Below are 12,461 nucleotides of genomic sequence, written 5' to 3'. Positions count from 1 at the left end.
TTTACTTTATAGCGTTAGCATGCAGTATTAAAATGGGACACAGAGATGCGGCTGGCACAAGTCAGTGTTGTGACTGTTTGATCTTCATTGTGCAGGGCTCATTAGGAAATGCCCGTGCAAGACAGCCCATAAGAAACGGTTTCCCATTGTACACAGTATGGGGCAATGAAAAAGACTGAGGGTGTAAATCTTTCACAGGGCCTCATGGGTCACATGGGTTGGCTCATGAGGATGTGACAGACATGGCGACCTTGGGAAGCAGATTGAAGACCGCTGGCAGTTGTTAATCATGAGGATGCCTTTGGGCTGTTCCCAGCTTTAACTTTGCTCGGAGAAAATACCGCCATTATGGAGAGAAAATTCCACCGACTGTTCCATTTTCTTCCAGTATTTACTGCTCTGAAACACACTTTAACAAAGAAAATAGCAGTAAAACATTGGAAAATTGGTGCTAGATTAAGGATAACCATGAAGTTTGTCTCGCGAAGGCGTCTATTAGCGATTATGATTGATGGCAACATGTCTTAAAGACCCACCTTTTACACTTTTCTTTACCTCAGGCGGGTCAGGTTAAGTAGCTCCCAGATGATTCTCCGCTGAGGAGCAGACAGGATGATAATCTCAGTCAGGGATGGAGAAGATTCAAACCTGCCTGCGCTATGAGAGGAATGTCGGCCGCCTCACTAATCTGCTTTCGGCTGCATGTCTGTCCCCATGTTGTTGTAATGCACTGTATGTTGAAGCAGCTACACATGTAACACACTGTCTGACAGGTCAGGGCAAGATGACTATGTTTTCATTTTGGCTGACAGCAACCATTTCTGTTTAACATTACAAGCCTTTAATAAACCTTCGCTGAAAGCAATTATCAGTGTCACTTTTTAGCTCAACGCTCATTGCGTTTCAGTTTACATCTCAATGATCCTCGGCAGTAGAATCCTTTAGGGAAAGTAGAAATACCAAGACACAAATTTGCATATTTTATCAGAAAATTGATTTATTAAGTATAAAAAGTAAAAGAAATCATAATACAAAATGGTCCTTTCAGTCCTATGTTCCTTTAAAATGTTTTAATATTGTACTAGATTATTTGATTATCAATGTGTAAGAAAAATTGTAATGGAGGACTCATTACTAACAAAGTCTGCAATGTAACAAGCTACTCAAGCACTCAAATAAATCCCCTGGAGTAAACTATATTTTCTTCTGAAATATAGTAAAGTAGAAGCAGGAAGTAGAAGGAAATAGAAATAATCACATAAAGTAAATGTGCAGTTTCCTTCTGTTACTGATACTAATATCTTCTGAGATTGTACCTCTCCCCCTCTTGTGAACGTACAATGAGTTTAGTGACGCTAATTATGCACCCTGGCTTGGTGCTGTCATGTAACAATGTGGGTAAATGCAGTTTAAACTTGTTTGAATGTCCCCTTCAGGATTAAAGTATCCATTATTACTTTCTTTTTGTTTCAGTTAATGAATTCAGAGAAACATAGTTAAACTAACAGCAATCATGATTTGTCAATTTGACCAAAACATAGGAGGATTGTGATACAACATTACACGCAATCATCTGTCCTGATTCTCAACTAATACTTAAACCCTTGACAAGGTCCCAATGTGAAACACACACTCGTGCTATCAAATGAAGTGAAGTTCATTATTTGAACTAACCCCACATTTTAATTTTCTCAAGAAAGTAATTATATATCTCAGCCTGGTAGGTGCAGTGATCAAAGGATAAAATAGGGGAATGTTGCCACCTAGTGGTACAAATAGCTTTTTAAACGAATATACTCTATTTCGGACCAATGCAGCAATATGGCCATGTGCATAAGTATTTGTTGAACAGTAGCTCTCAATACAATTAGTATTAAACAGGGTGTTGTACCTGCACCCGGCAGGTTAAGAGAAGTAAGCAACCCTTCTCATGACCGCTGCTGCGTTGCAGCTTGAAAAAGCTCCTATTCCCAAACTCCTCCGGAGTGTGACAGATGACGTCATATTAACCCACCTCAAATGACTCCGATATCTATCCTACCAGTTTATATACATATATATTGCTTTCCTTACTTTTTGTTGCAAACAAGTGCACATTCGTACCATAAAATGAACGAAACTAAACACAGTGTGACGTTAGCCGCCAATTCAAACGTTACTTGAGTAGCAATAATGTCTGTGTGCAATTTGAAGGCTTTAGTTAAAATACTGGAAACAGATGATTTATACTCAGTTTATTTCTTCCAAGAGGCTTTCAGTCAACACCGTGGCGTATAATAATTAGATAAAATCTAGTTAAGTATTAGAATTCAATGTTTTTCCATTTGAAGTGTCCCTTCGATAGCTCAGTTGGTAGAGCGGAGGACTGTAGTGGCTAATAGCTGAAATCCTTAGGTCGCTGGTTCAAATCCGGCTCGAAGGAGACCTTTTTTTTTTTTCTCCAGTCTTTAATTTGTAACAAATGTAAGTTGTTTCTGCAACTACTCCTAGTTCCTCATGTTAGCTTCTTTTTCGTCTTGCCCTTTCTGCTAAAAGTTACGGTAGCTGGAAAGGGATTTTATATTGTTTTGTAAGTCACGTTACCCGTAGCGAAGCAGGGCTAACTGATAATTATAAAGCCTAATGCGGTTTGTAACATTATATGAACATCACATATTGATAATTTGTTATATCATAACTACGACCACTATACATGTTTTATAAAGTGTGTATTGTGCTCCTCTATGATCTGTGACCATTTTAAATATGATCATTGGTTTATTTATATTGATTATATAGACAAATTAATGTTTTTCCACAATCTCAGCTTTGGTATTCCGTCTGAGAGCATTTCAATGTAAATTACTGTAAATTTTCAAGTTTTATTCAACATTTTGAATACAGGTCTTAACATAAAATATTGGCAATATGTTGTGTTACCTTTAACCTTTTGTATGTTTTGTAGCCTGTAGAACACATTTTTGCTGTTAATTCAATGTCAAGCATTTGTTAATTAGAAAAGTCTAAAACCTAATTTCAGCTGTTAAGTTTGAGGATATGTTTGGAAAAGGCTGAGATTGCAACACATTAACTTGTTCAGTTAGACTAAGCATACCTGTCATGTCAATTTATTGTAAAATCTGGCTATTTCTGGGCACAACAGACTTCTGCCTCTGTGCTACTATCTGTGAAGAGTTGGTTGTGTAACATTTGAATATGTTTACCAAAGCTGCGTTTGCAGGTCTGTGACACCTGACGTTATCTTCCTCTGGTTTTTCATCACAGTACCTCAAGGTGGCAGAGTGGCTTCTCAGTCAGGTAGGCGTTGTTTATCTGGACTAGGAAGCTTCTGTTAAACATACTTCCTTCAGGTTCAGCACACAGAGAACAAAAGCAGTGTGACTGTAAACCCAAAGACACAATCCTGTTTGTTTACCGGTTTGTTCATGCTCACCTAAATTAGAAATAGATGTATATAATTACTTGTTTTGATTCTATGGCGTTTTGTTTGCAATCCCTCTTCATATTATGTATCATCATGATGTTTTACATTACACTTTGATCTATTGTTAATCCCTTTTATAGGTCTACTGTAATCTATGATCATAGGTTTTATATGATAAAATTACCCAGTGGTGGAAAGTATTTGTATGTTTTACTTAATTAAAAGAGGCATTACTGCTTTGTGAAAATATTGTTACAAATATTTAAAAAAATATGTTGAAATATACTTAAAGTAAAAGTAGTTGCGGGTGGGAATGGTGTCTTTTAGGGAGTATTGAAATAAGTCAAATTAGAGTAGAAGTATAAAAAAGCATAAAATAGAATTGTGATAGTACCATAAAGTTATACTGAAGTGCAGTACAGTTATAGAACATATAAAGATAATATCAGCGTTGGAAATTAACATTTAAATGACAAATGATAAAAGATATACTGTTATTGCAACTAATACTTTCAGTACTTCACCCACGACTACAACTAAAAGTAATCTTGACATTCTGTAATAACAAACCAGAAATAAGTCCTCAATGCCAATATAGTGTGCAGAAAGAATTTGATTTTTTTTTTTTTTTTAACTTTTATTGTTGTGTATTCTAAACTGGAAATGTACAGATGACAATCATTTAAAATTACACATAATTCCACGAGGAAAAAAAAGCCTTTGGATGAGGTAGTCATGTGGCAATAACTCAATTAGGCACATTTGAAACAACAACAAAGGTTTATATAAACACAACTCTAGTGCACAGTGGTGTGGGGAAAGCTATATGCAAGTTAAACATCCAATAATTACTAGAGAAATAGCCAATTCTTAAATTACCAAAATATAATGAAGGATTAAAAATGTTGGTTATCAAATATGAGTTTAGTTTAAAAGGGTCAAAACAACATTGGCTCCTCAAAAATATGTGATCTTTGTCGTTTTCATTAAAAGCAACAAACGTCTCCGTAATTGGTGCTGTTAATTATAATTATTTCAAAAATAACCAAAAATCGGCCATGTTTTCACTCATGGCGAACACGTTTCCTCGGTGATGCAGGGGTGTCCAGAGAGAAGGCCGTAGGGGAGACGGGACGGGACCTGGGGATGACCTCTGTCTTATACTTGTCAATATAGGGTTTGGCCACATTCCACACCTGAGTTGAAAATATAAACATGTTAATTGAAAATCAAATGTTCTCCATTTCCATGTGGAGCTTGCGTGTACATGCATAGGAAGCGATGTTCATTTTATCTGTGGCTGTATAATACGTCATATAAAGTGTGTCACTTGCCTTCTGGTCAAGTAGAAGACGGTGAACAGCTTCAATGTCCGGAGACATGAATCTGTCTTTAATCCATGGTCTGTTCATGGCAGAAAAGTTAAGAGGTCAGAAGTGGAACAGTGGATAAATATTAACTATCCTGTACATCATTTCAGTGGACTGAAAGTTGTGAACCTTGGCCACAACTGTTTGACTTACTTGACCACACTGCGCACAAGTTCATAGACCTTCTCCAGTGGAGTTGTGGTACGGAGTGGGCGGAGGAACTCGATACCCTGACAGGCGGCCAACAGCTCTATAGCGAGAACTGATAAAAACCAAACGTAGGTTTGACAATCGCATAATCGCACAGTTCATTTACAAAAAAAATAGTTTTTATAAAATGTCTTTTTAAGTAGGTCATCTTTTTGTGGTAACTATTTCAGTCATTAAATGTAAACATGACACAACATCGAATGTCAGTACTTTTGGTATGTTGAATGACGATCCTGTGTTTGCAGTGAGGTTGCTGGAGCCAGCTTTGCATGCTGAATACAGTGGAGTGGATCATACAGCGTGAGGGACTGGACCAGATCTTAGGTATGACATTGAATTGTGTCGAACTATCATTCTACAATTGGGGATTTAGAAAAGACTCCACCGCTCCTTTGGATTCAGTTCTGAATGTTCTGATCTATGTCTTCCTTAAGAAGAGATTGTGGAGCCTGTTGAATCCTTCAGTCCTTCAATTTGTTCCGCAGCATCCATCCATCCATTATCTTAACCGCTTATCCTCATGAGGGTCGCGGGGCGCTGGAGCCCATCCCAGCTGTCATATATTTTAAATCATAAGGGAATATAATGTAAGTCATATGCCCATGTATATTAGCCACTGAACTAAAAACTCAGAATACACTAAAATAAACTTTTGTTAAAATTCAGAATTAGCTTTGGATTTCATCTTTTCAGTCTATTCCAACACATAATGTAACTGTATCTTATCGTTTTCTTGTGTTTATATAATTGTACTCAACAAACATGAAGATAATTATATCAAGAGAGGTATTGATTTAACCTGTAGGTTTGCAGTTAATCAGGAAAATCACTTGATGAGCTTTGATTTACAATCATGATGAAATGTGGTCATGCTTAGTTGGTGAAGACTGCAGGGTTTTTTAAAGCCGTTAACTTTTTAACTTTATTTGTGGCAGAGGCACCAGAAACTGGACGTAGCTGCTTGTTACTTTTTAATCTTACTTAAAAGTTAAGTCGTCATCAGATTTATTTTTAAAAACAGCGATTGACCATTGAACTTTATATAACTGAACTATGTAGCAGCTTGAGTAACTTATCTTGTCATCCCTTTAAAGTTAGTCATTTTTCCTGTTTTTCCATTTGACCGTTTAGTTTATTTGATGTCAGCAGAAAGTACAGGGTATACAATATATTTACTTGTATTTTGATAATGTATTCGCTGTGTTTAGCATGTTTCCCTTATCTGAGCCTTATGATTACTTTAATAGGATGTTCAAAATACTAACAGCAATACATTTGTGTTACCTTGCTCCACATTCTCCACAACCCTCAGGGCCTTCCTCGCAGCCCAGCCTCCCATGGACACATGGTCCTCTGTGGCAGCGCTGGTGGACAAAGAGTCCACAGACGATGGATGACACAAAACTTTATTCTCTGAAACTAGACGGTATAAAAACAGAGATTAGTGTTAAAGTTCATGCTAAAACGGTGTAAAACGGGACGTAAATACAAAATAAACGTGATAAAAGCAGTTATATTTTTGTGAAATATTCTACCTGCAATCCATCAGTCAATATTAAAACCCAATTAATTCAACCAACATCTGTTTTAATCAACTTAAAGTAACAAATAACTCACATTCACTGATGTTAATGCTTAATTTTACTGTATCTTTTTGCGCACTAACCCAAGGCAGCAGCGGTGCAATGAGCAATCATGAAGCCCGAGTTGAGTCCTCCCTCATTGACGAGGAAGGCGGGCAGCTCGCTCAGTGAAGGGTTGCACAACCTTTCGATCCTCCTCTCACTGATGGAGGCCAGCTCGTGGACTCCAATGGCTAGAAAGTCTAGAGCCTTAAAGAAAGGTAGAGGCAATAAAAGAGATGACAACAGAAAGTACAACAAATACCAAAATAAAACAATGTCATGAGTCACAAACATACTTACCTTAGCTGGGTATTCACCATGGAAATTCCCACCTGAAATGGTCTCACCTCTTTCTGCAAATACCATCTTGTATGGCCGTTAAGAAAAATAAATCTCCCCTGATATCAAATAACAAATCCAACTTTGTAGTAGAAGCTAAAATGTGTGGTTTAACCACTTTACAGTTTTGAGTACAGAGACTAAAGGAACATGTGTAGTTTGTTCATCTTTTTAGTGCCAGAGATGGATACAGGATTGTCAGTGGCGCTGTTGATTTCTGTATTGATGATGTTCTGGACAAATGTTATTGTGTCATTGGTGATTCCATGAACCTGTGAACAGAAACGTAAAGGTATGCTCAGTAAAAACTCAACACAACACTTTAAGCACAGTCCTACTCCAATTTAGAGAAAATCCTGCATGCCCTGCTGTACTCATTGGCTCCACCACAAGAGAATCCACTTTTTTCTTTTTCCAAATTGAGCGTGTAAGGATTAAGGGCGTACTGACTGTAAAGCCCTCAGGGAGAACCTTGTGATTTTGGGATGTGTAAATAAACTTGAGGTTACCTGAGGACAGCATCGCATGGTGTAGGCATCCTGGACTCGGTCACAGAACCTGTGGCTCTCTGCAAAAAACACACCGACACCAGATAACATAAAGTACTACATGTTTTAGAGGTCAATGCAGCCATAGTACCAAAAGCTATACTTTATTAATCCATATGAGGAGATACACCCTCTCCATTTGAACCGTTTTAAATATTTAGGAGCTGTGGGCTGCCACAGTGGAGTGGTAGAAAATACTCCTTACAGATTATATTTTGGTTGGGAGGAAACCCCCACCAATATGGCGTTACTGTCACATAAAACTCTACTCCCTTCAGCTCTGTAAGCCATAGATAGGGTTGAACACCGGACACACGCCTCGCTGCGAGGCAACGGTTCAGGCCAGATGTTAGGTGTATTACAATAACTTGGTGTGATGATGATATAACGTGCTACTTGGCCGTTTGAATATATGGTCCTGTTCTCTCACCTGCAATCTGGGATGGGTGGTGATCAGAGTCCAGCAGCGAGCGGAAGCGCTGGGCCACCTCAATCTGTCCGGGGTGAGGCCGCAGTTTATGAATGTCTGCAGGATGAGACAAGCAAATGAGGAAGGATGGAACAGACACAGCATCTTGGAGCTTGAGTTAAGTATGTATTCTTCGCTACTGTGTCTGCTCACCGCTGTCAAAGGCATTGGTGGTTCCCTTCAGCACCTCGAGAGTCAGAGCAGCAATGATGTCCGCCTGCCGAGCGATCGCCTGGGCCCGTTCCACGGCCTCGGCCCCCAGAGAGGTGATCATTTGGGTCCCGTTGATCAAAGCAAGACCCTGTGAGGGAAAGACTGGGAGTGAGATATATTTCCATATTTTCCACTTTAAGAAGCCACTGGGAGAGCAATGCAGTCTGCACTCTTGTGTTTAAATTATATTATAAACATTATTATTATTGTTTGTCTGTACCTGAGGAGAAACCACAAAGGAATACATCCAGGTTCTTTAGTGCAGGCAAATTAAATATAAGAGCGTGGTTGGTTTCAAACGTTACCTCTTTAGGCTTTAGTGATATTGGCTTTAGTCCATGGGCCTCTAGGACCTGGCCAGTGATGAAAGGATAAGAATAAAAAAAAAAACATGTAAAAGTTCAAGGGTCATGCAAACATGTTTTCCTATTGGACCTTGCTACCTGTCACTTTTACAAGCAGAGGCTCCCGAGTCATGTTGTACAACCGTGGAAAAGTAATTATGACAGTTCTATCTGTGCGATCTTACATATTTGGCATCTGCCCATCCGCTCTTGGGGGACCACATTTTCCCTTCTCCCATCAGCCCCAGGGCCAGGTGAGAAAGTGGTGCTAGGTCTCCACTTGCACCCACAGTTCCCTTCTCTGGGACAAAGGAGAGGCAGGAGGCTGCAGGGTCGGAGAGAGTTAGAGATGAAGATTAGTCATTTGATTGTCCGCTTCCCCAATACTGATCCCGGAAAAAAAAATAATGGTATCAGCAATCAGCTGCAGCTGATATCCACGTCTGTGAATCTGTAGTGAGGCTGGCAGCTTACCGTTGAAGGCTTGGATCATGGCATGAAGGGTTTCGGGAGAAATTCCACTGTACCCTTTGGCCAGAACATTGATCCTCAGAGCGAGAAGCATGCGGGTCCTCTCTGGGCTTAGCGGGTTTCCCACACCTAAACACCACAGCATAGCATTGGTGGTATAAATACAGCAAAACCTGAAACACTTTGTCAGGAGCACTGAATGTGTTGAGATTTTAAGTTCTAGACTAATAATTAAGCTTTACAGAGAGCTTTATTACCTGCCGAGTGTGATCGAACCAAGTTTTCCTGCAGCTCCCTGAGGAACAAGCACATGTCAGCATAAAAAAAACCTCTTATTCTCCAACAGAAGATCTACCATTGTCAAAATAAACAAACTGTAAAATGTTGTCTTTACTTGAGCTTGCTGACAGGAATGACTGTTCGGGCAAACTTGCCAAAACCTGTTGTGATTCCATAGACAACTGGAGGAACAGAGAGAGAGAGATACAGAGAACTCAATACATGAGATCATTGACTTCATGATTCTATCAGCTGATTAACAGTTGGATCAATGCGTTTAAAGTGGTCAGTCTACCTTTGTTTTCCTTGACAATGCGGTCCAAAAGCTCTCTGGATTTCACAACGTTCTGTTCTGCCTCTGGAGTCACCTGCAAATGTTGGTCAAGGAAATTGTTGCGTTACGTCAAAGTTTTTAAAAAGTCAAAGATTACACTGACTCGCAGTGGTGGAAAAAAATATTTGTTGATCATTACCTTTATCTTGTAGAGTCCCTTTCCTAAATTGACCAGATCTGTCGATGTCAGGCTGTTACCGTCCAAGTCAATATACTGCACAAGTAGAACAAGTTACAATAGTCAGTTAAAAAGCATATCTCTTTTAGTAGTAGAAAATGAGTAATATAAAGACTTACCTCTCTGGGTTCTTTGTATAATGCGGTGCTAGTTCACATAACAATTAAGGATAACGTCCAATACAATGTTGCACATTACTGTATTATCATATTACAGAAATTATAGAAGCAAAAATACGTCTTATCTTTTTAAATGTTAAACTGATATTTATTTGACTCTTTCAAAAGGTCAGTGCTGCCCACAGTTTAAGACCATGTACTTGCATAAACGAAATACAAATCTGATGAAGAAAATATATTATTTAGTAACAACTTCAATGCCCAAGTTTTCGGATACAGGTGAGAAACTCCAGGCTCATAGGGGATGAAGTCAGGAGACATGGTGTCGCCTTCAATGGCTGTAAGTAAAGGACAATAATTACACACATTGGACACATTTTCTCTTGGTAAATGAATGTAACATCTAGGCTTAATTGAATGTATCGTATCGTCGGTACATAACAATCCATGCACAATTACGCACAATAAGTGCCCAAACTGTCACATGATAATCTTAATAACTTATTTCTTGTAAATGCAGATGGTCTTTACCAAGCTCGACAAAGTCATTATCCTCCAGTACATCCTCGATTGTGTCATCCGCGTCCAACAAACCCAAACCCTGGCACCTGCGCACGACAAACCTCGTGTCCTTTAGAGCCGTGATGCCGCCGTTGTCTGGTTTGTTCTTCATGTAACGTTTGAGCGCCTCGTGTCCGAGCCACTGGATGTTGTTGGTGGCATCCCGGCAGGGCACTGCCAGCCACTCATCTCGGATATGGACAGTAAAACCTGGCATTGCTGCTTCAGCGGGTCTCTTGGTGCACTGCGCGCTGCTCGCTGATCCCCAAGGTACAACTTTCAGCCACCGAAAGCTCAGCCGCCAATCAGACGGTGCGTCCAGGGGCCACGCCTCGCCGGTGTCACACCTCTGAGGACCATTGACCTCCACAGGTTGGTCACATCGATGTTACGACACTTTGACCCAAACGCGCTCACGTGATTTAACCACAGGAACGGACTGGCGGCGAAAAGCGAGCTGCTTTCATGTGTTTGCAAACGTGACGTATGTGCTGCTGTTTATCTATAAGTTGACTGGTGGTAGCCAATATGTTCCTAATTTGTAACATGATACTATCAACGTGTGTAAGTCAGTTTGTTGATTCAACATGATGTTAGTTGGTAGTTGTGCAACAGTTTAATCCTATATGATGATTTATTTATTTTTAAATCTCATAATCTACACAATTTAGTTTAATTTAACTGGATTGTAGTAAAAGGAATTCTTCCAAAAAAGTGCTCAACAACAAAAAAAACTAAATATTTTTGGATAAGTTATTAATGCAGTTCTTACACTATGGTGCTCAAATAATGGCACTTATTTACAGTTTATAATTTTGCAACAATTTATGGTGCAATAGTTCCTTTTATTAAGCTTTGCAGAATCAAGCTCTCAATGCAGTTCCTTAATTTTTCATTTGTGTTCATTTATTCAAACTTTGTAATTTGATGCAGTTTACCTCAAACCGACAGTGTTTTGTACATTGCTTTCATAGCAATTGAAGGCTTACATGGGTCAATAAAACCTGAGCAGCTTTCTCGAGGATCCACTTAATTTAGTAAAAATATCAACAATGTAATCGTGACCGTAACATACCAAACTTTGAAGTAATGCAAATTATTCTTTTTAGATTGGATATGATTTGGTCAGATGTCTGTAACGTCTTATAAGATCAGATCATCTGTGTATTACCGCTGGTCTCCTGAATCCTATACTCTCACATTACAAACTGACGATCAAAGACTGTAATTATTCAGTTCAAATATGTTTAATGTCAAAGGCTCATATTTAATAAATACAGCTTATGGGTTCTACAATGCTACCAAAACTATTTAAATTGATTTGCATAAAAGTTTTAGTTTCTTTCCCACACAGGGCCAAGTGGTCCAAGCGGTGGCAGGCCGCCAGGGGCGTCTATGCAACTACTGCTAAATTTAAAATCGGAAAAATCGGAAAAATCCAAATATCGGCTGCACCAGTCAAAGTTGAGAAAAAAAGAAAAACAAAGTTGTTGAATTTTACGGTAGGTATAGTACCATTTGTTCTGATCGGCTTGTGCTCTTGTGTGTGAAGTGTTTGAGTGCTGCAGTTTTGTTGGATTGTTTTGACATGTTTTGTTATAACTGTCAGTCGGTGGCAGGCGTGGATTTGATACCTACTCCTTCAGTCTGAGTCGATCAGCTGTTGCTGCAGGATAACTAACTATTTAGCACTATAAAGTAGTTAAGATCATCCTTACCTTCACCAGCTACATTGTTAAAGGTATACACACAATTTCAATATGAATCTGAAATGGGTCATTTTACTTTCACTACTTTAAATATGTTTTGTTGCCTCATACTTTTGTACTTTTACTTGAGTGTAATTTTGAATGCAATACTTTAACTTGCAACAGAGTATATTTACAATGTAATACTACCACTTTCACGAAGTAGAACCCTGAATACATCTTCCGTCACGGCCTAAAACGAAAACGACATGGGATAAGACCTCAAATC

General features: G+C 39.0%; 1 protein-coding gene and 1 non-coding gene across 2 annotated transcripts; one reads left to right on the top strand and one right to left on the bottom strand.

Moving 5' to 3' along the window:
* The first annotated feature begins 2,334 nt into the window (after positions 1-2,334).
* trnay-gua (transfer RNA tyrosine (anticodon GUA)) lies at positions 2,335-2,422 on the top strand. Its single transcript is given in 2 exon segments — positions 2,335-2,371; positions 2,387-2,422. It is a non-coding gene; the product is annotated as a tRNA-Tyr (tRNA).
* Positions 2,423-4,381: 1,959 nt separating this feature from the next.
* hal (histidine ammonia-lyase) lies at positions 4,382-10,701 on the bottom strand. Its single transcript, XM_068603499.1, has 20 exons — positions 10,455-10,701; positions 10,201-10,261; positions 9,924-9,951; positions 9,766-9,840; positions 9,588-9,660; positions 9,408-9,474; positions 9,271-9,308; positions 9,017-9,142; positions 8,728-8,867; positions 8,504-8,551; positions 8,139-8,286; positions 7,947-8,042; positions 7,478-7,536; positions 7,160-7,240; positions 6,930-6,995; positions 6,671-6,836; positions 6,289-6,423; positions 4,948-5,056; positions 4,759-4,828; positions 4,382-4,620 (listed from the first exon to the last, which is right to left on the bottom strand). The coding sequence occupies exons 1-20, from the start codon at positions 10,699-10,701 to the stop codon at positions 4,489-4,491; spliced, it is 1,965 nt and encodes a 654-aa protein (XP_068459600.1). The 3' UTR covers positions 4,382-4,488.
* Between the last annotated feature and the right edge of the window lie 1,760 nt (positions 10,702-12,461).

The sequence above is a fragment of the Clinocottus analis genome, unplaced genomic scaffold (assembly GCF_023055335.1).
Source record: "Clinocottus analis isolate CAN_PGR_092001 unplaced genomic scaffold, fCliAna1.0.p SCAF_6, whole genome shotgun sequence".
NCBI lineage: Eukaryota > Metazoa > Chordata > Actinopteri > Perciformes > Cottidae > Clinocottus > Clinocottus analis.
This window is presented reverse-complemented; position numbering and strand designations above follow the sequence as displayed.

Bases quoted from the DNA above. Each gene is read 5' to 3' on its own strand.
- hal (XM_068603499.1), bottom strand. From the start codon at position 10,701: ATGCCAGGTTTTACTGTCCATATCCGAGATGAGTGGCTGGCAGTGCCC. The intron at 9,143-9,270 runs GTAATAAAGCTC...TGTGGTGTTTAG, and splicing joins GGTTCGATCACACTCGGCAG to GTGTGGGAAACCCGCTAAGC. The intron at 7,241-7,477 runs GTAACCTCAAGT...TTCTGTTCACAG, and splicing joins CCATGCGATGCTGTCCTCAG to GTTCATGGAATCACCAATGA.